The sequence below is a fragment of the Heterocephalus glaber genome, unplaced genomic scaffold (assembly GCF_053883595.1).
Source record: "Heterocephalus glaber isolate CG9 unplaced genomic scaffold, H.glaber_assembly_v1.0 deba00001666, whole genome shotgun sequence".
NCBI classification, from domain to species: domain Eukaryota; kingdom Metazoa; phylum Chordata; class Mammalia; order Rodentia; family Bathyergidae; genus Heterocephalus; species Heterocephalus glaber.
Window position 1 is genome coordinate 15,531,145 of NW_028258406.1, and position 25,587 is coordinate 15,556,731.

At 39.0% G+C, this 25,587-nt stretch overlaps 2 protein-coding genes and 1 long non-coding RNA gene across 9 annotated transcripts in view; 2 read left to right on the plus strand and 1 right to left on the minus strand.

Moving 5' to 3' along the window:
• Slc25a30 (solute carrier family 25 member 30) overlaps positions 1-11,541 on the plus strand; it is a 24,422-nt gene extending 12,881 nt beyond the window's left edge. For 4 of the 5 annotated variants that reach the window (XM_087197328.1, XM_087197331.1, XM_087197329.1 and 1 more), the window contains 6 exons: positions 719-804; positions 3,071-3,166; positions 3,939-4,063; positions 5,897-6,035; positions 7,510-7,590; positions 8,592-11,541. In XM_087197328.1, the coding sequence (XP_087053454.1) occupies positions 719-804; positions 3,071-3,166; positions 3,939-4,063; positions 5,897-6,035; positions 7,510-7,590; positions 8,592-8,633 (569 nt within the window). In that variant the 3' untranslated portion in view covers positions 8,634-11,541. Of the gene's footprint in view, positions 1-718; positions 805-3,070; positions 3,167-3,938; positions 4,064-5,896; positions 6,036-7,365; positions 7,489-7,509; positions 7,591-8,591 lie in introns of those variants that run through there. The other variant, XM_087197330.1, reaches the window with a different exon arrangement.
• On the minus strand, positions 40-15,326 carry LOC147822260 (uncharacterized). Its single transcript, XR_015445886.1, has 2 exons — positions 15,141-15,326; positions 40-3,839 (listed from the first exon to the last, which is right to left on the minus strand). It is a non-coding gene; the product is annotated as an uncharacterized LOC147822260 (long non-coding RNA).
• Positions 15,327-15,559: 233 nt separating this feature from the next.
• The window catches only part of Cog3 (component of oligomeric golgi complex 3), a 56,906-nt gene continuing 46,878 nt past the window's right edge, over positions 15,560-25,587 (plus strand). For all 3 annotated transcript variants that reach the window (XM_004844212.3, XM_087197326.1, XM_087197327.1), the window contains exon 1: positions 15,560-15,733. In XM_004844212.3, the coding sequence (XP_004844269.1) occupies positions 15,560-15,733 (174 nt within the window). The remainder of the gene's footprint in view (positions 15,734-25,587) is intronic.

Here is a 25,587-nt window from a genome sequence, read left to right on the forward strand (position 1 = left end):
TGGCAAATAAATCTCCATGTTATCTCATAGCAGTGTAGATTGTTTTTTTTTTTTTTTTTTTTTTTGGTACCGGGATCAAAGGCAGCGACACCACTGAGCTAAATTCCAGGCCCAGGAGTGTAGATGTTTTTAATTCTCCTAACAGATATACCTCATCTTAATTACAGTGGTCTGAATTCGCACACAAAACTCAGTTGGTAGACTGTTACTCATGTTGCAGGATGATTCATATTAGTTTTTTAGATATCAAGAAATTTTACTTAGCAAAATTATGCTAAGTAAAATTTCTTTAGCCAACAGAATCCCTTTTAAAACTTGCATTTTGTTTTGTTTTGAGACAGCGTCTCACTGTGTAGCCCAGGCTGTCCTCAAACTCTTCAGCAATCCTCCTGCATCAGCCTCCCAAATGCTGGCATTAGAGGCATGCACCACCACACCTAGTGGGAAAAATTGCCTGATTTATAAAGAATAAATTAAAGCCAGGTGTGGTGGTGCATGTAATCCCAGCACTCAGGAGGCTGAGACAGGAGGATTGCTGTGAGTTTGAGGCCAGTTTGGCCTACGTAGTGAGTTTGAGGCCAGCCTGAACTGCATAGGGAAACTAAAAAAAAAAAAGAATAAGCTAAATAGCACATAAATGAGTAACACTAATTTAATATTTTGAGTTACAGGAAGAACTCTATGTGTATTAAAAGTAAAATAATATGTCTATTTACAGATGAAACCCTACTGATCAATGTCATATGTGGGATTCTCTCTGGAGTTATATCCTCAGCCATTGCTAATCCAACTGATGTTTTGAAAGTAAGCTGTGCTAGCTATCTTAGAGACACATTTCATGTTTTCTTACTGAGAACAGTATTCAGATAATGAAAGTCTGTGAATATAACATATGCTGTATATATGTGAACGTGTTTATAATTTAAGTGTCATGGAGTCTTAACTTTTAACTGTTCACTAAATAGATTTCCTATTGATACAGATGAACTCAAAAGTAGAAGTCATTTTGGATTTTGTCATAAAGGATTTTGGTGACTGAGCAGAAAAACAATTCAGGCTTAGGTGCATTTTATTTTATTTTTTTCATAGAAAATCTCTCTTGTTCTATTGGTCATTAAAAGTAGATGGGCTAGGGCCAGGGATTTAGCTCAGTGGTTTTGTTGCTTGCCTTGCAAGCGCAAGGACCTGAGTTCGATCCCTGGTACCAAAAAAAAAAAAAAAAAAAAAAAGTAGATGGGCTAGGGGCCGGGGATTTAGCTCAGTGGTTTTGCCACCTGCTGCGCAAGTGCAAGCGCAAGGACCCGAGTTCGCTCTCGGGTACCAAAAAAAAAAAAAAAAAGTAGATGGGCTTCCGCACCTGCCTTGTAATCTCAAGGTCATGAGTTCGATCCCTGGTACCAAGAAAAAGTAGATGCGCTTTATACAACTCTAGGTTGTTTATTAATAATTATTTCTGAACATATTTTATTCAATTTTATTTCAGGAAATACAAATTAAAATATTTATGTACTATAATTAGATGTAACACACTATGTAACTTTACTGAGAATACTAGGGATTCAGTTTCCTTAAATCCGTTTTGGAATAAGGCAAGAGAATAATTAAATCAAATAAAAATTCTACACAAGTTACTTTCTAAAGCCTCTGAAGGTATTACCTCCGCCATCTTTATTATTTAACTCATGTTCTGTGCTTCTCCCTGTACTATGCGCTTAGCATCCCAAATGAGTAAGAAGAGAACCCTACCCTCAGGGAGCCTTCAATCTAGTAGGGGATTCTGACAAACATTGACACTGTATTTATCATGTTGTGTACAATGTAGTTATACATGTGCTACAGGGAACATCTAGCATGTCTGAAGAAAAGTATAAGGCATTTCTGCTATAAGTTTACCTCGTGTTGGAGTAAGAAATATATCCACTCTCTTACTCACTTCTTAGATATATCTCAGGACTTGTGGGAAGGCAGTTCCTATATATTTTTTTTCCATGTTAGTGTGGCAGTAACATTCTTTTATAAGTTAGTGGTAAGATATTGAACAAATATAAAGTACCATTTTTTAAAAAATGAAAAATCCCTTTTCATTCTTAAGGCAAAGTGCTACCTCAGACATTTTATTTATGATGGAATCTTGGTCATGTGGATCCATGACCTTTGTGAAGTTCACTAATAAATTCAAGTGTAACAGAGTGTAATGGCATCCCGTGGCCATTGTGTGATCAGTTCACCTGCATACTTTTTTCTTTTCTTTCTTTCTTTTTTTTTTTTGGTACCAGGGATCAAACTCAGGACCTTGCACTTTTGAGGCAGGTGACAGAACCACTGAGCTAAATCCCCGGCCCTCCTGCATACTTTTTGGTTCAGCCGGTTGGCAGTAGTGGCTTGGAACAACTTAGGACCTATGCCTGCTTGTGCTTAGTGCAGCCAAGTACCCTGGAAAAGTCTTAATTATATTGGATCTTTAGAATTACCATCACTTTCTCTCTTTTCTACTTAGTAATCTATAGGGAAATATGCTGTTGTCTGTCCTTCCCAAAAGACTTTTAAAAGTGCTAATTTTTAAAAAAAAAAACTAAAAAGAATGACATGAAAGTAAAGGAGGCTGTTAAAGAAGGGAAAGGGGACCAGCGGGATGAGGGGAGTGTAAGAGAAGGCAGGGAAAGGTGGATACGATCAAAGTATTTATTATTTTCATGAGAAAGTATCACAAAGAAATCCATTATATTGTTCAATTAGTATGTGCTAATAATGATAGTAAAGAAAAATAATATTCTCACTTATTTTTTTAAAATGAATTTTTGGAGACCTAGTAAAATACCGGATGCAAGTCTCTGGATTCTACCAGGTGCTTTTCAGAGATTCCAGAGTTCCTAAAAACCAGTCCTTATAGCTTTTAGTCAGTTTACTGAGGAAATTTTAAAGTGACATCAGTGTAAAATTTATATTGCAATTTTTTCTAAGGGTTACTAAACAGTAGATGGAATGGTTTTCAGAGGTGTTCTATGGTGGTGGTGGTGGGGAATGTGCTAGTTATTTTCCTTTTCATGCTGATCTTTAAAATAATCTCTAGATACGAATGCAAGCACAAAATAGCACCATTCAAGGAGGAATGATAGGCAACTTCATTAACATTTACCAGCAGGAAGGGACAAGAGGACTCTGGAAGGTAAGATTGAAGAATAGGTCCCACTGACTGACTTCTTGCCTTTTTTCTTTTAAAATGCATTTGTCATATTTTCATCACTTTATTTTAAGCCAAGTGGCATAATTGAGTGAAAGAGTGAGATGATTTCTTTCTCCCTTTCCCTATCTGTAAAATGAGAATATAAGGAATAATCATGATCCCCCCCCCCCGGTACTGGGGATTTAACTCAGGACCTTTGCGCTTGTCAGGCTGGCACAGTGCTGCTGAGCTATATCCCTGGTCCATAAAGTATCTTTTGAATAATTCACGTATGAGAAGTTTTGAGGAAGTTGAACACTTTTTTTTATTGGTTTGATTTTTTGTTGTTGTTGTTTTTGTTGTTTAAATCCTCATGGAGGTTTCCAGATTTTACTTCCACTGGATGATTGATCAATATGGTTTCAGGGCTGTTCAGTGAAGTTTGTGTTATTAGGAAAGCGCTGGTGTAGAGCACTCTTTCCTAGAATTCCAGTGACTTGTCAGTTCATAGAATAGACCCTGAATATCACCCCGTATGAACCCTCAGCATGACACAGAAACCAGAGGCTCTAAGAGGCAACTTGTCCCGGCCAGGGTCTGGCCCCAGATCCACAGTTAGTGCCAGAGTAAGAATTAGATTTCAGAGCTTTTGCGTTCTTGCCCTCCACATTTTTACCTACAGAGAAAACATAGAAAATTTGGTTGTAGTTTGTGGAGAATCTGCATTCTACAGAAGATTTATCTGAATCATTTTATTGTTTATATTTTTATGCAGGGAGTGTCCCTTACAGCTCAAAGAGCTGCTATTGTTGTTGGTGTGGAACTGCCGGTCTATGACATCACCAAAAAGCATCTGATTCTCTCAGGCCTGATGGGAGACACTGTATATACCCACTTCCTGTATGTTTATGGATTTAAAAAAAAATTACTACTTTATGTATGTATGAGTTTAGGATGGAAATTTGGTATAAAATTATAGAAATTTTAGATAGATTTTATTATAAAGTATTATATTCTAATACTTGAAAAATTGTAACACAGAAGTGAAGCAGGACAAAGCTCTTACCCCTTCACATGGGTTGCTGTTAGTAAGAGTTTGGTATGCACCTGTGTACACACATGTCTACAAAAGTATACCACATGTACTTTATTACAAAAGTAAGATTATCCTTTATACTTACTTATTTGCTTTTTGTTTATTTTTGTTTTTTCAGTGCTAAGGATTGAGCCTAGGGCTTCGAGCATGCAAGGCAAGCACTACAACTCAGCCATGCTTCCAGACCCTCTTATTTGCTCTTTAAAATTTAACAGTATATTCTAAATGTCTCTCCATGTCAGTACTTAACAGACTTACTTTATTTTAGTGGTTTCAGATTATCACATTGTCTGAATATATCATAGATTATTTAATCCATTGGAACTGACTTTGCCCTGACTGGGGCACTTGGCAAAGTATGTAGACTGTTTTGATTGTCACCACAAGAGGGGAACTGAGACATCTAGTGGGCAGAGGCTCCAGCTGCAGCTAACCCTTTTAGGGTATATAGGAGAGTCTCCACAAAAAAGAACAATCTATCTGGTCCAAAATGTGCATAATACTGAGGCTGAGAAATCTCTGAGTTAATTGATACTGTTAAAAGAAAAACCTTGGGTCAGTTAAATTGAACAGTTATTTAAGCAGAAAAAGTCAGTGAACAGGGTAGCACTTGTGACTGGAAGTCATGAGCACTCTGTCCCACAATATGTGTAGGCAATATTTATAGCCAGATACATGGAAGTGACATATAAATGGTCTATGATGGTTCAGCTTAGGATTTTTCAACTTTACAATGGTGTGAAAGTATGCCCACACAACCATTCTGTTTTTCACTTTCAGTATAGGGTTCAGTACTTTATGTGACGTATTCAATCTTTTATTATAAAATAGGCTTTATATTAGATTATTTTGCCCAACTATAATTAATTTAAGTGATCTGAGCATGTGTAATGTAGGCTAGACTAAGCTTTGATATTATGAAGATTAAGTATATTAAGTACATTTTCAATTTATGATGTTTTCAAGTTTGGCTGGGTTTACTGGGACACAAGCCTATCATAAACTTAGCATCTATATAGAAATAGCCTGATAGATGCATTTCTGCATTTGCCTCATTTGGACATGTTTTGACAGCTTTCAGCCTCTGATCAGCTGAATGTTTGGCTGACACTTGGCTACTTTTTGCAGAAGTATACTCTCACAGTAGATTGTTCATACATTGAGTCAGATTACAGTTAGTTATATATGGAGACAGTTTTAGGCTAAACATAATTCAATTTAACAATACCTAATGTAGTCTATGATAGTCTTGTAAGATTGAAAATTTAGTAGAACCTAAGACCCCTAGTGGGCAGTCACAGTGAGGACATCTTTTTCTTTGACCTGTAGGAATAATATGAATTACTGTGATACTTACTTATACATAAATAGATGGGCTAGATTATCCTTGTTGGATGTTCCTTCCTTTGACTGTCTAGAACCTCAAAAGTATTCTTAGCTGAGGCTGGAATTTATAAGCCAGTATAAATCAGTGCTGATGTTTAAGCTTGGCTAGCTCTCTAGATATGGACCTTAATCTTGATATTTTTATGTTGTTCCATCTTACTTGAATATAGTTTTAGGAGGAGGTTGTTTCCTGCCTTGATAGTAGTAGCTGTGGCTGAGTGGTTGGGTTTTTTTAATTCTATCTTACACAGCTCAAGCTTCACCTGTGGTCTAGTGGGGGCACTGGCCTCAAATCCTGTTGATGTTGTGAGAACCCGTATGATGAATCAAAGAGTCCTTCGAGATGGCAGATGCTCTGGCTACACAGGTACCCTGGATTGCTTGTTACAGGTAAGAATGAATGTCTGTGCAGTGTTGTGAAATAAATAAATTTTAAAAAATACATACACATAGACACAATATATACGTACACACATATACACACATACATATACGTATATACACACATGTATGTATATATACATACATATACATATATGTATATATATATGACTTAAATAACTAAATTATTGCAGCTATTAAAACTAGGATGACTCAAGAAGATGAGCCAGGAGGAATGTGAGTGTGAGGCTAGTCTGTGCTACATAGTGAGGCCCTGACTCAAAAAAACAAAACAAAAATAACCCCCAAAACTGAGATGCATGATGGTTTATATGTCACACCATTTTTGCCACAATGGGGTTAACTTTTTTTTAAGTTATTTTTTTCTACTCATTTCTTTTTTCTTATAATTAGTACATACGAATTGCACAGATTGGGGTTAACTTTATTTTATTTTATCTTATCTTATTTTATATTTTTTGAGATAGGGTTTTGCTATGTATTCCAGGCTGGCTTTGAACTCACTATGTAGCCCCAGCTGGCTTTGAACTCAGAGCAGTCTTCCTGCCTCAGCCTCCCATGTACTGGGATTACACGTGTGCACAAACATGCCTGGCAAGTGTTAACTTTTATGTATTTAATATCTAGGTGGATATTTAGAAATGAAAGTTCATTTTCTGTATACCTGCACTCTACTGTGAAGGGTAATAAAATAGTAATGTTTTCTGTGATCATAGAACTGTCTCCTTCCAAAATACACCTTTTTCCTATTGAGTCAAACTGGAGTAAATAGCCTCATTCAGACATCTCTCTAAAAGGTATTCATCAATCTTACTGTAATTCTCAGCATTTAAATAACTGGGCCTACTATTCATGAGTACATGAAAGTTTTCAACCATCTCCCCCATTAGATTTTGAGCAGTCAAAGACTAAGGACCATTTTCATGGTTCCCATTCTGCAGTAGGAGGCCAGCTCATTATACTGCAAGTATTAATGTAATGAAGTGAAGATATTGTCATTTTTATTCACCCAACAACCTAGGAAATAAAAGCTCTCTAAATATCATTACCACTCTTGCCTCTCTCTCTCTCGGTTTTTTGAGACAAGGTCTCACTGTAGTTCAGGCTGGCCTTGAACTCATTATGTAGTCCAGGCAACACTCCCAGCCCCAAGATTTTTGTTGTTGTTTCTTTTTTTTGATACCAGGGATCGAACTCAGGACCTTGCGCTTGTGAAGCAGGTGCTGGAACCACTGAGCTAAATCCCTGGCCCCCAAGATTTATTTTTTAAGAAAAATAGATCAGTCTGACAAATATTTTTTGTTTTTGTTTTTGGTAGGAGGGATCAAACTCAGGACCTCGCGCTCATGAGGCAGATGGCGGCACCACTGAGCTAAATCCCTGGCCCTCAGTCTGACATATTATTAATGCATTTGACATATTAGAAAGTTGGAATTTAACTCTCTTTTTTTCTTCTTAATAGACGTGGAAGAACGAAGGTTTTTTTGCTCTCTATAAAGGATTTTGGCCAAATTGGTTGAGGCTTGGTCCTTGGAATATCATTGTATCCTTTCCTGTTGCAGTAGATCTAAAAAGAGATGTAGCTAAAGAATATTGTTTGTATAAGCTATCAGAATATTCATTTCTATCTTACATTCTTATCCTTTTGAGTTGCTCTGATTCTAGGAAATAACTTCAGTTTCTGATTTAGGAAATATAAAGTCTGTTTAGACACTGTGGATCTTAGTTTAATGATAATGTATTAAAAGGTGATATATGAATAAAAATTTTTTATTAGATTCAACTCTGGAAGAGGAGGGTATTTGTGGTTTCAGAGAGAGAGAGACAGACAGACAGACAAGGATTGATTTTACATCCCTTGCTGTCTTGCAGAAGACTGGTTAGCAACAATGTCCAAGAATGCTTATTGCAGAGACTGCCTGATGCTAAATGGGAATTAGCTCTGGGATTGTTTGGCTTATCTGCATTTTTTCATTTATGCCAAAGTAGGAAACAGGAACAGTTCGATAGACATGAAAAGGCAGAATTAAGAAGTAGTAATATTGATTTTTCCATCCTCTTATTTCTCTTTATCTGCTCCTCCTCCCAAGGAAGGCAGCATGATGGAAAGCTTGGAGGAGTTTCCCAGGGTTTACTGACTCCTTCTCACACAGAAGTTTATTGTTCTAGAGTCTTTGCAGCACAACGAAAGTCAACAAAAGCTAATGAGTATAAGGCTGAGGTTAGGGGATGTGCAGACTGTGCTGTGATCTTTCTGCTCTGGCTGACCTTGAGCAGGCTTCTGGGGAGAGCCTGAGGAAGTTAAGAATGGCATGCTTAATACTTAATCACGTCCATGGCATGGGTTTGTCTGTACACATTTGTTAGTAGGTGTGCTAATTTTTGGTCTTTTTTTTTTGTACTGGGGATTGAACTCAGGACCTTGTGCTTGCGAGGCAGGTGCAGTGCCACTGAGCTAAATCCCCGGACCATTTTAGGTCTGTTTTTATGTGTTGGAGTTGGGAAGACAGCATTTTCATTGGCCACCTTAACCTGTAATTACAGTTTTTTGTGACGTATGAACAGCTGAAGAAATTGGACTTGTGACAAGTCAAGGCTGCATGAGACGCCCCTCTGAAAATGCTGACTTCTACAACAGTAGAGCTTTGGCATTTCTCTGTGCTTCTCACTACTTGGCTCATCACAGATTCTGGGATGGGAGCAACAGATGAAGATTGGGATTAGTTCAGATTGCTGTGTGTTGCCATCAGACACCTTTCATCCACGTTTAATGGCCAAAACTTGAACATCCCAACACGAGTCCTTACCATTGAAGTGCCCTTTGACATCCAACATAATATATGAAATGCATGTTTCTTACTAAAGAAAACCAGGAGTGGATACTGTTTCTTTCAGGGAGAATAGCTCCTGATGTCTCCCAGCTGACAGCTGCAAATAATCAGACTGCTCTAACAAGTTCATAGAAACCATGTAATGGAACGTCCAAGAGGGTGTTACTGTTCCTGAACAGCTGGGAGCTTTTGCTTCTTGTCAGCTGAAGACATTTTGTTCATGGAAACTTGGACTTTTTAAGCCCAGGTATAGACAGTGCAGGGAGTAGATCCTTTCACTGCTGTATAATTTCCCTTGTCAGGATCTCTCACTTATAATAAGTGATTTTAAGCCTCTGAAGATTTGACCTTTGTGAGGAATTATTAGTGTATTAATACCTAAGTTGATGGTGGTGTGAGGTATTGACTTCGAAGGTTACAGTATGTTGGTGGGAGATGTTTTCAAGCAGCTTGGCTTCTGTTTTAGGCAATGTTAATGCTCTATGAGTTTTAGCAAAGCTTGTCATTTTCCAGTCTGTAAAATGGGGATAGTAACATCTATTAATGTAGGGATCAAATAAAAAAATAGAAGGCAGAGCTTGGCATGGTGTCCACGCTTATAATTTTAATACTGAAAGGCTGAGGCAGGAGGACTGCAAGTTCAAGCCCAACCTGGGCACCCTCCCCCACAAAAAAAAAAACAAGGGGTGCTCTGTGACTTGAAGAGTGTGTTTCTATCGTTTTTACAGTTGTAATCCCTAAATAGTCTGCATAGATAGGAGCAAGTTGTATTATCATGGTCTTCTTACAGAAATTGTGAGTGAAGCCCTTTCTTAAAGGCCTTGTTAAAGAAAAAACGCTCTGTAAGTGAAGGTTTTAATAACATTGTGAAAGTTTTAATAACATTTTCCTTCACAAACTGTTGCTAATGAAGAGTTGTTTCCCAGATTTCTAGCTTTTACTTTAGTTTATGTTTTGTCTGTTAATGTTTCCTGTCTTGGATACCCTAGTTGGTTTGGTATAAAATACTTGCTTGAAATTATTATTATTTGGCTTTTTGAGCCAAGGTCTCATTATGTAGTTCAGGCTGGGCTTGAACTTGGGCCAATCCTCCTGCCTCAATCTTCCAAGTGGTGGAATTACAGGAATGTGCCACTGTGCTTAGCTTTGCTTGAAATTTTAAAAGTTTTTTTTTTTTTCAGTGGTAGGAATGGAACCCAGGGCCTTATGCATGCTAGGTAAGCACCCTACCAACTGAGCTATACTCCCAGCCCATTTCTTTAGTGCATCTGTTTATCTAATTTCTGATAAAAGGTATATGTTTTTCTTGTTTATTGTCTTCTAATGATGTGGCAAATCATTTTCCTTCCTTCTTGTCTTCATCTTATTCTTTTCAAAGCAAAGGTTGTCTCCAAGAGCCCCAAGAACTTTCTATTTCTAGATGTCATCCCAGGAAAGTGAATATATTTACTTGGGTCCCTTCAAGGATAATCTTTGAGAACCTGCTTCCAGGCAGGCCACTTACATATAATATGTGTCAGCCAGATCAATTCCTAGTTTGTGTAGGCCCTGGGACTTCCTCCTCCTTGAGAGTCTTTGTGCATCAGGCAATTTTCTTCACAGCCATTTTCACTTTGTCTTCTTTATTAATATTTCCTTTGAAAAAAGATCCTGTAAAGCAGAATTTTATTTCCAAAAATAAGCTAAGATATCACAAAGAAGAAAGGTCATTGGTGGTATTAATCACCTAAGGAGTAAAAAGTTTCCATCTCCCTGGCTGGCACTAGATGGCAGTAGATGACCTCTGAGGTCCTGCAGGGCTCCCTCCTGGTACTGAACCTTATGTGAAGAGATGTTTTTCTTCTTATCAGAACATTCCATGGATGTGATAACTTTCTGTAGAGAGGCTTCCACTGAGTTGAAAGAATTGCTTTTTTTGAACCACTCTTTTTATTGTAGAAAACATTTAAAAAAGTACACACTTGATTTCTAACATAGAAGCAAGTTCATTTTGAAGTCCATATGAAGAGAGAATATCAGACAATCTTTATTATTTTTAGTTTTAGAGTACATACAGGTCCATATCAGAAGACAAGATATTCAAACTTCACTGTAAAACTTCTGTTTTAAGACAAAGATATAATGTTTTAAGACAAAATATGTTGTAGATTTATTGTAAGTGCCTTATAGAACAGGATCTTAACCTGCTTTTACTGTCTCCTGAAGGAGTTAGTGCAATTGTTGATGCTTCTAACCAAGAAACAACTTGAGGAATTGCGAGACTTGTTCCTCTTGTTTTCAGAGGAAAACTTCAGGAACTGGGAGGCTTGCTCCTGTTATTTTAGGGGCATGGCTACCAGCCCCTCACCTCGAAATATTGCTGAAATATGAAAAAGGTTTTCTAGTGTTTATAACTAATTTGAAGAAATTAGTTTGCTTTTGTTTGCTTGTGGATTTGTGTGATCATTGATGCTAAATGTTGCTGATCCATAATATAAAATATGGCTCCTGTTCACCATATTTATTCATGTGTTAGAAATAGTATACATTATATAAAGAGAATACATTTTTCTTAAGTCTCCATATTTTGGGCTGTTTATTTAAACATTAGTGGAATATGTGATGTAAACCTTGTTTCACTTACTTAATAAACTATAATATATAATATATAAATATAATAATAATATGATTTGTGGTTATTTCAGATAAATGGAAACATTTTAACAAAGCCAAACCACAGAGAATTGAGAAAGCTGGGATAGAAGCAGTGTTTGTGACAGTAGCAAGAGCTATTTTTCTGTGGGTGGAGTATTTGGGATCACTTTATTCATTGCCTGGTACCTGTGTGACTCCTCCAAACCCCATTACCTGAAATGCCCTGTATCTCAGTAGAGACCAGTGAACTTGGTTTGAGGCTGGCTTGGCAGGCAGCCTGGACTTTCTTTTTCTCCGGTGTGATGGCATCAGCATTGTGAGCTGTCCAGTTCTCTTAAGTCCTTCCAGCCTTGGGTGTTGCTAGAGGCAGGGTTTGGGGTCCTTAGTCATATATGGACAAGGCAGGGGTACCGGTTTATAGAAAACAGCCAGTAAACTAAATGTGAACTAAGTGTGCCTGTCTTAACATTTGAATTAAGTGTGGTGGTTTACTAAGAAAACCTAGGATTGGGAAAACTTTTTTTTTGGTATCGGGGATCAAACTCGGGACCTTGCGCTTGCAAGGCAGGCAGTGGAACCACTGAGCTAAATCCCTGGTCCTCTTTTTGTTTCTTAATAGACTTTTTTTTAGGTCAGTTTTAGATTCACAGCAAAATTGGCAGGTGCAGAAATTCCTATATACTCCTTCCCTCCTCCTCTCTCAATACTCCACACCAGAGTGGTATCATTGTTAGAATTTATGCACCTACATCGACACATTATTATCCAACACCCATAGTTTATATTGAGGTTCACTCTGTACATTCTGTGGGTTCAGACATATATATATATAATAGCATGTATCCACCAATGTATCATACAGAATAGTTTTGCTGCCCTGAAAGGGATGAGACTTTGTCTTTATTCTCCTAAGAGTGTAGATGACATGCCCTTATGTGGTTGACCATGTACAAAGGTCAGTGAGAACAGCTGATGGTGGTGTGGCTCACATGCCTGTGAGCAGTGATTCAGTTGGATGATGACACCTGCTGGGTGCATTTGGCTTTAAGATACTTATTTTTAAACTGGCAACTGGGAAGAAGTGATGGTAAATTTTCAGTAGATTATAAGTTGATTCATTCTGTAGCAAGTGGGAATACAAGACACAAGTGGTGTCTTAATGTTTTGAAAAAGCTCAATGCAAGTAATAAAACCAAGAGTACAAGAGCAAAAAGCTGGAAACCACTGATATGCCTGTAAGTATCCCTGTTTATCTAAAAACTAGTCCATGAGAAATGCTGCCGTTTAAGTGAGTGTCCTGATTTCAGAAACCAAGTAACAGCGTCTAATAGAGGGATCCTGGGCACAGTTACGGTATGTTTGTTTGTTTTTTGGTACTGCGGATCGAACTCAGGTCTTCGAGCTTGCGAGGCGGGCGGCAGAACCACTGAGCTGAATCCCCAGCCCCACAGTTACTGTAGTAGACAACAGGGCCACATTAGCAAACAGAATGCTTTGACTTGTGAGGGTCTTTGATGGTGTCCCTAGGAATGACATAGATGGTCAGCCTACTAAGCTATAAGCTGATTTACATAACTGGAAGTTATCAGGTAAGCAGAGGTCTAGTTTGGGTCACTGTTAAGACTTCTGGCCATTCACCCAGTTCTGACACCTGAGCAAGTTCACAGACTTGGAGCTTCTGACACCGCAGCAATACATACAAAAATCTTTCCTCAAGCTCTGGGAGATTCATGCCATGGGGAAGGAAAATACTTGGGACCATTTGGGGATTACTAAACACTAACTGAATTGATGAGGAAAGTATGTAATTGTTAAGCCAGATTACTTTGGTAACAATGTCAAAAATCTCAGTGGTGTACAATAGCCGAACCAAAGCTGGGACTGGTGGTGCACATCTGTAATCCCAGCACTTAGGAGGCTGAGGCAGGAGGATTGCTGTGAATTTGAGACCAGCCTGAGCTACATAGCGAGTTCAAGCCAGCCTGAACTACATAGTGAGACTTTGTCTCACTCATGCCCCCCCAATAGCAAAACCAATCTCTTGCTTATGCTACATGTCCACCCCAGTTTGCCTGAAGTAGTTTTCCATTTTATTTTCACTTGGAATCCTGGCTGCAACCTCTATCTGGAACATTGGCAGTCTAATGATACAGGGAAAACAGATCGTAGTGAAGCACAAACCAGCAGTCAAAGCTGTCCAGAAGTAATCCATGTCACTTCCATTTCATTTGCTGAGTCACATGGACAAGACAACGGGGTTTGGGATGTACAGTATGCGATTCTTCCTCAAGGAGGGAACCTGAATATTTGGCAAATAGCTGCTCATTCTATCACACACGAGGTAGGTGTTAGGTGATTTTCTATTATCTCTCCATTTATTTTACTATTATTTTTTTATTATCTCTCCATTTAACTTGTGCATTTGGCCTGTGCAAAAAGCAGATAGGTCTTAGAGAATGAGGCCTATTTAAAGAGTATAGTAAATTTAATCAATTGCTACTGTTGCTGCTGTTGTTGCTATTCTAGCCTGCACACACGTTTTCAAGACAACCACTATCACTGACAAATTAGGAAAACAGTACCATTCACAAAAGCATCAAAAATTAAATACTTAGGGATCAACTTAACCAAGGAAGTGAAAGACCTACAATTAAAACTACGGTATTCTGAAAAAGACATCAGAAAATAGATATCCCCTTTTCTTGTATAAATAGAACCAATATTGTTAAATGACCGTACTTTCAAAACTGATATACAGAATTAATGCAATCCCAATCAAAATACCAACAGCATTCCCCACAGACCTGGAGAAAACAATCCTAAAATTCATATGGAACCAGAAGAGACTCAGAATGGCAAAAGCAATCCTGGCAAGATGAGCAAAATAGGAAACATCACAATCAAGTTCTGGTAAAAAGCTTGATTCAAAAGCAGAATGATACTGGCATAAAAACGTGAATCAGTGGAACAGAATAGAGGATGTAGAAACGTCCCCAGGCACGTAAGCTATCTGATCTGTTTTTTTTTTTTTTTTTTGGTGCCTGGGATCGAACTCCGGACCTTGCACTTGTGAGGCAGGCGCCGGAACCACTGAGCTAAATCCCTGGCCCAAGCTAGCTGATCTTTGACAAAGGGGCCAAAAACATATACTTGATCCAGTTCAGTATCTCAAAATGCACTGGGACGTCATGTCTCTAGTCTCCAATGCGTAAGTTTCTCAGTCTTTAAGTTGTTTCTAGTTATTTGATACTATTAATGATGTTTGATATATATGCTCTGAATTTTTTGTTTCCATAAATTAGGTTGTGCGTGTGTTTTTTTTGAGACAGTCTAGCTATGTAGTTCAGTAGTTCAGACTGGCCTTGAACTCGCGCCAATTCTCTTGCCTCAGCCTCCCAAGTGCCGGGATTACAGGCGCGTGCCACCACGGCCGGCTTCCTCCATAAATTAGTTTTCTAACAGGGAAATTACTGGATGTTGGAAAACTTTGTGCTCATAGTTTTTTGTTTTTTTTTGTTTTGGGACCGGGGATCGAACTTGGGTCCTTAGCTCGTGAGGCAGGCGGTGGAACCACTGAGCTAAATCCCCAGCCCTGTGCTCATAGTTTTGATTTAAGCGGCAATCATACCTTTCACCCAGACTACCCAGCAGTGAACAGAGACTGGATCAGGGAGTTCCTCAGGAAGGCCCGGTCAGCAGGGTGACTAGATGCAGTCGCCAATAACGTGAACCACACATAATAATAAAGTTATTGATGTTGAGGAAGAGACTTCCGGTAGGGGCATTACCATTTCCGTTAGAGAGCGTCTCCGTCACCCTCTTCTTTTACACCCAACAGTACACTTTAGTAACCCGCTTAAAGCCACGTCTGCCCTGGCTCGGTCCCGCCCACACGCGGTGTAAGTGCTTCCGGGGTCAGGGCATTCTGGCCTGTCCCGCCCCTTCGCCACCGCGGTGCGAAAGTCCCGTGCTCCCGGAAGTCGTCCGGGCTTCTCAGTCGGGGTCCCCTGCAACTCGTTGCTACTGAGGGTCCCAGGGGCGGCGGCGATGGCGGAGGCGGCGCTGCTGCTGCTGCCCCAGGCGGCGGCCGAGCGGGATGCTCGGGAGAAGCTGGCTCTCTGGGATCGGAGGCCTGACACGACGGCGCCGCTGACCGACAGGCAGACCGACTCGGTGCTGGAGCTGAAGGCGGCGGCCGAGAACCTGCCGGTGCCGGCCGAGGTGAAGTGACGGGCGCGAACTGTGTTGGGCAGAGGGCTGGGTGTTCCTGGGCGTCCCGGGGAGGCCTGGCCTCATCACTCTCGGTCCGCTCCTCCCGGGCCAACGCGGAGGATCCAGTGGGAGGGGCCCAGACGGAGCCTGATCGGGGAGTTGTGGGGCGTCTGGGGCCTGGTGCCCGCCTGCACCCAGCCCCCCCCCCCCCGCCTCTCTCCGGGCGTCTTGCTCCAGGTGTCCCGCTCCTGGTGTCCCTCGTGTCCACCGAGGCGCATCCTGCTGCCCACCCTCGCGGAGGAGGGCACGGAACTCGAGCAGGTTTGCTGCAGTCAGTCTCCAAATTGATGCTTGTTCGTCACTCTAATGAATAGTCTACCTTCCTTTCTGTGAGGGCCTCGGGAGACCAAGCTTGAGCAGAGTGACAGCTTCGCTTGTCACACATTATTAAATAATGCTAGCTTTTGGTCTCAGTATCACAGTTTTTAATTCCATTACCATTCAGATATTCTGCTTATTACTGCTTGTGTGATTTACTTCATTTAGCTTAAATGGCTAGAACTTCGTTTTATGAATTGTCAAATTTGACAGACTTTCTAGTTTTGAGGGCCAGTGTTTTGGGGGATGGTTACTTCTCATGTTGGAAGCATTCTTTTTAGTTTTTATTTTATTTTATTTTTGGTACCGGGGATCGAACTTGGGTCCTTGCGCTTGCGAGGCAGGCGGCGGAACCACTGAGCTAAATCCTCCGCTCAGAAGCATTCTTTTTATACCATTAGGAACTGGTATAACAACTGCAGATTGAGTTTAGAGTCTTCAGCTTTTTCTGCCCTTAAACTTGAAAGGTTTGATTTGAAAGTTCTCTTCACATTTACTGTTACATGCTCTCCATAAAGGAGTTCTCTTTTGGGTTTGGTTCTCCCTCCACCTCCAGGATGCTTTGCAGGAAGTGGGTCTGAAATAAGCAGTTGGAAAGTTCTTTGACTTGGCTGTGAGTCTTTTATGGTCTAGATAATAGCTGTTGTTTGCTCTATAAATGTTCCAATCTCTATAGTGGATTTGGTCTGCTGTTGAAGCAGGATCCCTGAGCCTCATGGCACCAGAGAAAAGAGGAGGGCATTTTCTACAAGGAAGAAAAAATCACTATCACGTGTTACAAGCTGTTTAACTTCTCATTGAGCATGGGGAGGGTTTGGAATTTTGTCAGTTTCACTCCATTCTTCCATATTTATGCAATGATACTTATCATTTGCATTTAATCATTTGACATTTCATTTCTACCCTGAGCTAGGAATTTGGGATAGAAAGAAAAATAGGAAGGACAAGCTCTCTAGCCTCACAAAGCTGATTACGGAGATTGTGACCATGTAATAAAAAGATCAAGAAGAGGGGCCGGGGATTTGGGTCAGTGGTTTCGTCGCCTGCTGCACAAGTGCAAGGACCCAAGTTCGATCCCCGGTACCAAAACAAAACAAAACAAAACAAAAAAGATCAAGAAGATACGTTTGGACAGTGACCCATGGAGTATGAAAAATAAAATAGGATGGTGTGACTGAAAGGGAGGAGGTTTGCATTATTAAACGGTGAAAGTGACAGTCTGTGGTGAGAACTGTTGATAGAAAACAAGAAACTAGCCTTAGAAAGACTAAAGAAATTACATTGTAGCTGGAGGAAAAAGCAGTGCAAGGTTATGGGTAGGGGACATTCTTCAGTTTAAGAATTCAGTGAGGGTCTTCTGCTACATGTGGCCTTGGTGTTGGATTCATATGGGAAGGAAACAGCTTGTTGTTTACTCATCCTGGAATCTTTGAGGGGAACATTTTCATTGCTCTTCAGCTTCCTGTAGCCCTTGTTTCCCTTTTTTATTTTTATTTGCATTACCACTCTTTTAATACTGGTGTTGGAAAAAAAAGTGCCTCCATTTTCATTTTGTCTGAGCACTATATCTTTAAAGGATTTATTGTGTTTTCCTGAACAGTTGAAACATGGCAGGTTAGTAGAATAGCAAGAGGCCAGCTAATTCTCAGTAAATAAATATCATAATGCTGTTAACTTTAGAAGATAGCTTTCACTTTTGGTTTATGGAAAATCCTTTCGTTTCTTTTGGAAAGGAGTTATGCTTTTTATTATTTTTTGCATTAGATAAAAGAATTTGTACTAGTTTGGTTTCTTGTCAGGATAAATTTTAGTAGCTAGGGAAAATTTTTCTTTCTGCTCAACTTAGTAATTCTTGATAAAGAAATAATTTACCCTGTCATTTATATGTGATTTATTATCATAGCTCTTGTTTTGTTGTAGGCTGCAGTGATTAGACATGATATTTAACTCTGCTAAGCCTTTGTTTTCTTCCTTATAAAAAATGGGACTTATGAGGAGTTGTGAGAATTTGATGCAGTCATGTATGTAAAGTACACATGACAAGCTACTTGCTAGTATGACATTATTAATATAATTTCTTTCAAATGATTGACTTAAAAGAATAGAGTAGAATCCTGTGATCCAGAGGGGTTTAGATGTCACTCAGATCAAAGAAAGAAGAGACTAGATTCCTTGAGGAAGGTTCTGCAATTCCATGATTTGCTCCAAACAGAGAAAGTAATACTAGTTTTCATTTAGGGATTGAATTGGTCAGATCGTTTCTAAAAATGATTTTTTCTAACTCAGAATTCTTCAAGAAGTAAAGTTGGGAGAGGAAGGTGTATGCTCGTTTTTCCCTGGCCCTGTCAAGCTGGTCAGGGAAAGCTTGGTAGTCTGTTGTAGTTATTATTTAATATAATGTCTCCCATTTGTATAGGCTATCCAGGAGCTCTTTATCATTGCCAGCCAGGATCTGTGCTCTTCTCAGGTAGTATCTGTCTGTTCCATCTGGAAGCCAGGAGTATGTGAGTGAGCTGGAGGCTCTGAATCATCTCCTTGCAACTGAGGGAGAAGTCCGAATAGGCAAGTTTGTGACACACCAGACTCCTTGAGTTGTCACTGTATTCCAGCTATTTTGAGAAAAGAAGATTTAGACATATGTACCAAATGCAGGCGTTTTCTTCTTTTACTCTGTTAAAAACTAATTGTTTAACTACTTTCAACATTTTTTTTTTGAAGTAGTTGTGTTACGGTTTTTCTCATGCTTGTTTTAAGAGAAAACAGTTCTGTATTAGAATAAGGGAACAGGGACCTGCCTCCTGCTTCTGGTAAAAGTCCTTATGACTGAAAAATGGTTAATATTTGTGCTTGAAGTAATCAGGTAGAATGCACTTTGATAAATTCAAATATCATGTTTACGCACATCTAGATAAAGACTGTCTTTATCCATGGCAGTTTCTCAAGTTACTTGAATTTTTGCAGTTTTACTTTCTCAAGTCAATTAGATGATAAACATTTTTTGGTTCAGGATAATAGATTGAGTACACACACGTGGGTCCCCTGGATCCCTCCGAAATGGCAGTAATAAATGTGTGGCACACCACAACCAGAGATGGTATCAATGAACCTGCAATTCAGGCAAATGTACAGTAGGCAAGAACCATGTAGTATTCTAAACATCAGTCTGAAGACTTAATCATAGAACAAAATATAAATATACATTTTTTTATGGTACTGGGGATCGAACTTGGGACCTTGCGCTTGTGAGGCAGGTGCTGGAACCACTGAGCTAAATCCCTGGCCCTAAATATAAAATTTTGACTGTAAAAAGGAGATGATATTGACAAAATTTGAAAGTAAGTATGGAAGAAAATATAGAGGTACTAATTTTCTTATATAGTGAGGAGTCAATAAATAGGATCTAAAATTGATGAATTCAAATCCAAAACTGTAAATCTGCTTTTTAGAGTTATGGAACAACTATCAAAAATACTGAAAGTAGGGCTAGGGATTTAGCTCAGTGGTTCTGCTGCCTGCCTCCCAAGCGCAAGGACCAGAGTTTGATCCCGGTACAAAAAAAAAAAAATACTGAAAGTAGTTAAAAGTAGGGGTGGGGAGAATGCTGCTTTTCATTTTAACTCTTGCAATGAAAAATTATGTTCATGTATTTTGAATAATGTTTATAGAAGAAAGATTGATAAAAATTGGAAATGATCTGTTTGGTTCTTTTTATGTTTGAAGGTCTTCATTTTAAAGTTCTTCATTCTACTCTCAAATTTCTTAGAAAGACTTTTTAAATTACAAACAATTGTATTGTCCCAGAAAAAAAGAAAGGCACAGCAGATTGGAGACTTACTTTTCACTTAAATACTCTATACTCTTGGACTCTTTTTATCCCCACCCCTGTACCAGGGTTCGAACTCAGGACCTTGTGCTTATGAGGCAGACTTGATGCCATTGAACTAAATCCCTGGCCCTATACTTTTGCACTTTAAAATTATGAGCCCATTATGGTTTAATGACACCTATGAATTTAGAATAAATTCTGTCTTTTCTTTATATATTATTGAAGAGACAATTGAAAATGCTGCATATTAAATGAAAAAAGGAAGATGTGTATAGTTTACCATTATTTGGGTTTTTAAAAGGTGTGCTTTTTTTAAAGCAAAGATACATAGCAAACTAGCTTTGATGGCTGCCTTTGAGGTGGGAAGTGAGTGGGTGGGGAATGAGTCCAGAGAAAGGGAACTTTTTGCTGAATATTCTTTGAATTTTGTCCTAGGAGAATATATTACTTTCTCAAATACATTTAAAAGGACTGCTTTGTATATTACAACTGATTCTGAAACAAGAATAATTTTACTTTTTATCTGGAATTTGTGATGATTTATGAGGTATAGTTCCAGAATCATGTGGTATAAGGCCTTATGAACTCTGATGGAACATAATTAATCCATCATTTTTTAAATTGAAAAATGGAAACAATTGTAGATTCACCTGCCAATGCAAGAAACACTGTAAAGAGGTCCCTTAGAGATAAAATTTGGCAGAAGTATGGTATTTAGTATCATATCCTACATCAGTGCACTCAACACAGATTTTTGACATTGATCTATGTTCCTTTTAAAGATAGATTTAAAATCTTTTCTCAAAAGAGATTAAATTCAAGGTGGATATAGGTCAGTGTTGTAGTGACTGTCCTGAGGGGTTTGCAGTATACTTCTTTAATTAGCCACAGTCTGCCTTTAGATATTATGTTGCCTTACATGTAGTATGAGACCCTTATGCATCCATTTCCTCCTTTCTCTCTTTAGTGCTATTGTTGCCAGATATTTTATTTTATATAGTATGTTGTAAACCCATAATACATCTCCACTAGTTTTGCTTTCAACATTTCTTTCTGATGATTAAAAAGCCTGTCTTAGTTACCTTCAATTTAACCATTTCGTGTGTGTGTGTGTGTGTGTGTGTGTGTGTGTGTGTGTGTTCAGTAGATCCAGGGGGTATTATATTCCATCTTCCTTAAGAACTCTCTTTAACATTTCTTTTAGGATTGCTGGTAATAAATTTTCTCAGCTTTTGCTTACCTAGTCCTTATTTCTGCTATATTAAAAAAAGACGTTTTCACTGATATGGGATCCTGGGTTGACTTTTTTCTTTTGGCACTTTATTTTTGAGACAGGGGCTTGGCATGTAGTTCAGGCTGGCCCTGAACTCACTATGTAGCCCACGCTGTCTTTGAACTTGCAGTGATCTTTCTACCTCAGCCTCCTGAGGGCTGGGATTACAAGTGTGTGCTAATACATTGGCTTATTTTTTTTTTTTTTTTGTCTTTTGGCACTTTAAAGATGTCATTCTATTGTGTATTTTTTCTTGAGAAGCCTGCTGTTCCTCTGTATGCAACACGTTTCTACCTCTGGCTCCCTTCAAAAGTTTTCAGAAATTTTTAGAGGTTGTGTGTGCACTGCTTGGATTCTTTGAGACCTGTAGTTAATACCTTTTGTTATTTTTAGAAAATTCTGAAGTTATTTCTTCAAATATTTCTTCTACCCCGTTTTTCTCTCTGTTGCTTTCTCTTCCTTTTGGAATGGCAGTTATATGTTTATCAGATAATTCATTACCACTCTATGGTTTTTAGATGCTGTATTTGTTTTCTTTTTATCTTTCAATTTGGGTAAGTTTTACTTAGTGACCTGACATGAAGTTCAGTGATTCTTTTTTTTTTTTTTTTGGTACCGGGGATTGAACTCAGGTCCTTCTGCTTGTGAGGCAGGCGGCGGAACCACTGAGCTAAATTCCCAGCCCTAATGATTCTTTCTTTAGCTGTGTTGAGTGTATTGATGTAAGTATTTTTCTTCTGTTACTATGGTTTTTTTTCCTAGCATTTTCATTCAACATGGTTTTCATTTTTCTGCTGCAATTTTGTATGTATTCATCCATCTTATCTGAATCTTATCCCAGAGCCTTTAACACAGTACTCCCAGTTATTTTAATTTCCTTTTCTTTTTTTTTTTGGTACTGAGGATCGAACTGGGTCCTTGTGCTTGTGGGGCAGGAGGTGGAACCACTGAGCTAAATCCTCAGCCCATTTTAATTTCCTTTTCTGATATTCCAGTATTCAAGTTATCTGAACCTGGCTCTGTTGATTATCTTATCTCTTGACAGTGAATTACTTTTTCATTCTTTTACCTTTAACTTTTAAATTGAAAACTGGATGTTGTGTGCCCGAACAGTAGAGAGAGAGTAGAGAAGAGGCATATTGTTAATGTTTGATATGGGATATTTCTCTTGTTAGCTGTTAGTGTGGGAGTTGAGTCAGTCTAGTCAGAAATTGAGCTGGCTGTAGATTTGTTGTTGCTCTGATTATCATTGTTTATGACTGGCTTCAGATTTTTCATGCATAAACTTTTGCTGCAGGGTTTTCTAAATGTTCTAAACGTTCTTCCTCTATCCTCTGCTTTTGGTGTGCTCTGTGCTTGTGTCTCAGAGGGTGTCTGTCCCTGCGCTTTCGTTCCTTCCCTGCAGTAGCTTCCTGGTGCTAGTGATAGGTCAGGGTTTTGTGCCATCTGGTCCAGCCAAAGCCTTAGGCAGGGCTTTTCTCCCTTGGGCCTTGGAGGGGGTGCTTTCTCAGTGATTCCATCCTTACTCTTGCTGTGAGAGACCTCTAACATTCTGAACCTTGGATGTTTCTTGCCTGTGCCCCTAGGCTCATGATTGTTTTCTTTCCCTCTCCTTGGCCATAGTGGACCTTCTGTGCTCTGGGGTTGACAGAATTTGTTGTCCCCCCCCTTTTCTAGTGGCCTTCAGCTTTGTCCCACTGGGGAGAAGGGTTCAAATGGGCCTTGTGCCCTGTGTCCCCTCATAGCATTAGTCACACCTCTCTTCCAGGCCTGTCCCAGTTTGTTCAGTTCTCACTCAGCACCATCTAGTGGAGGTCTGTGGAGGGGCCCAGGTGAATGGGTGTGAACTCCTTTGGTTCATGGCTTCCAGGGTCTTTGAACTGATCCTCCAGTTTGTGGAAAGGTTTTGATTGAATTCAATTTCCTGTCTTATGTGGTGCTTGTTGTCCTTTTTTTCCCCTGTGATCTTTTAGGAGTTATCCAGTGCTTGTTGCCTGTTCTTCCAGGAGATGCCCATCTTTCCCTAAGATTTAAGTTGTGTGATTATTCTGGAGCCTCACCTCTCCGGGATTTAATAGCTGTGATTTTGTGGATTAGCTGGCTTTTTCTTACTGTTAAGAGTAAAGCAATAGTCCTTCACACTGTCTTCATCTTAGCCTGGTCTCCATGTGTTTCCTGTGTGTTTTTCAAAGCTGAGCTTGGTCTGTTTACATCATGGGTGTCCATCCTTTTGGCTTACGTGGGCTTCACTGACTGAAGAGAAATTATCTTGGGCCACTTATGCAATGTATAATATAGTTAATATATATAGCCAAACCTCCTTTATTTTTAATTTTTTTTATCATAACAAGAAACAAGACAACATAAACATGAAACTAGTGGGAAATTTGACCTCGTTTTTGTGAAACTAATATATCATTACTGGTTTGATGGAAGTGGTTGCAATTCTTAGTGAGTTCTCAAGGTGCTCACCAGAAATTTTTGAACTAATTTTACTCTTAGTTTGCTTTGTTGTTGAAGCTGGTTCACAAATGTACATCCTGTCAAAAAGCCATGATGTGCATGAGGTATGTCTATGGAGTGAGGGATATTTTCCTCTGGGAAGGTAGGTCTTATACAAGTCTAGTACGATCTGTGCTTGAGCACCACACAGCATAGTCATGAAAAATACTGCTAAAAATCACATTGTACTGTCAAAAGTTTATGATCTTGGTCTGTTTTACTGAATGTCCAGGGCTGCATGTGGCTTGTGGGCCATGGGTTAGATACACCTAGTTTATTTTATTTGTTTATTTTTTTACACCTAGTTTAGATATATGTAAACAGTACTGGTAGAATCATTTGATTGAATTTTGTTAGGACCTGTGCATGTAGAGCTAAATTTTACTGCTAATACAATATTGTAAAAATAGATTAGTGACTTTTGTTCTCAAGGAATATAGATTTTAGTTTTATAAATGTACTTTGTTGCTATTAATGAGTAAGAATAAATAAAAACAATACTACTACTACAAATAGCAATACCTCATATTTATTATTTACCGCGTGGCAGGTCTTATACTAAGTGCTTTAATGTAGTTTGTCTCTGGTGAATTATGCCCCTTCTGGAGAAGACAGCTTGTTGTTGGTGACCCTAGGGTGGCATCTCAGCACAGCTCCCTGTGTCCTCCTGTGCTTCTAATGGCAGCATGCAGTTGCTGGTGACACTTTAGACATGAGATAGATCCTCACTAGGTTTGAGAAACTTAATTCTTGTTGGGCCACAGTCCTTTTACACACTCGGGGATGATGTTACCATCCAGGAAGAGTTTATATTACAGTACAAGTGGTGCCCTAATAAACATATTTACCCACATCCAACACCCACCTGGCACTCAAATCAGACTAATATGTGAGGATGAAGCAGCTCAGGGACCCTCCTGATCACTTTCTGTCTACAGCTTACTGGTATTTCAAGAGGCCAGTTTTCCCATATCTGTGTTTTCTTCTTTGCTCTTCATGATAGTCTTATGGTACAGAGACTATCTATGTCAGACAGAAGAAATTGAGGACTAGAAATATTAAGTAATTTGCCCAATGTCTCACAGCTTTATAAGAGAGCTACTCAAACCAGTTGCACTGTAGTGTGCTTCACTGTGCAGTAACAATAGCTCCATTTGAATCTATACTTGAAAAATCTCATATTAAAGGATTATGTTTCTAAATTGGTGGTACATTTTCTATCGAGCTTATTTTAGCTTTGAACAGAAAATACTGTCTTCAGTGAAACATTTATATTCAGAAACATAAGAATCAGCTTCACAAGGCCTTGGATTATGCCTTATGTTGGTAAACCTTAAATGCCCTGAACTAAGAACTAAATGCTAGACTTGAACCTAAACAATGGGCCCTTTTGCTTTCCCTAGCATCCACTTCCCCTTTCTTTCAGGTCTAAAAACAGCTTTTCTTTATAGACTGCAGTTAAGTGAACACCTGGACTATCTTTAGTAGTGGAGCACTAGAATACTGTAGGTATAGTGGTGCAAAGTGCAGCCTTGTCCTTTGGACTTTTCTGAGACTGATTGGAAACTCTGAAATGCTTCCTATTTTATGGAATTTCAAAATTTGTCAATAAGAATGTAGGTGAAAAATGTGCATGGATGGGAAATGGGAGGAAGAAGTGGTTTGTTGATTAAATGTGGGGTGTGATTTGTTAATCCTGTTGGTTGGTCAGCTTTTCTGTTAGATCCTGAGGAGAATGAGCTACTTTTAGCACACAGGTTTTCCTTTTTTCTGGTGGTAGTTCAACCAGAGGTACAAGTGAGACAAATGTGTGTGGTTTCGTACGGATTCACCATCATTGTTAGAAAGCCGTCTCAAAAATCATATGTTATTAATGATGTGACA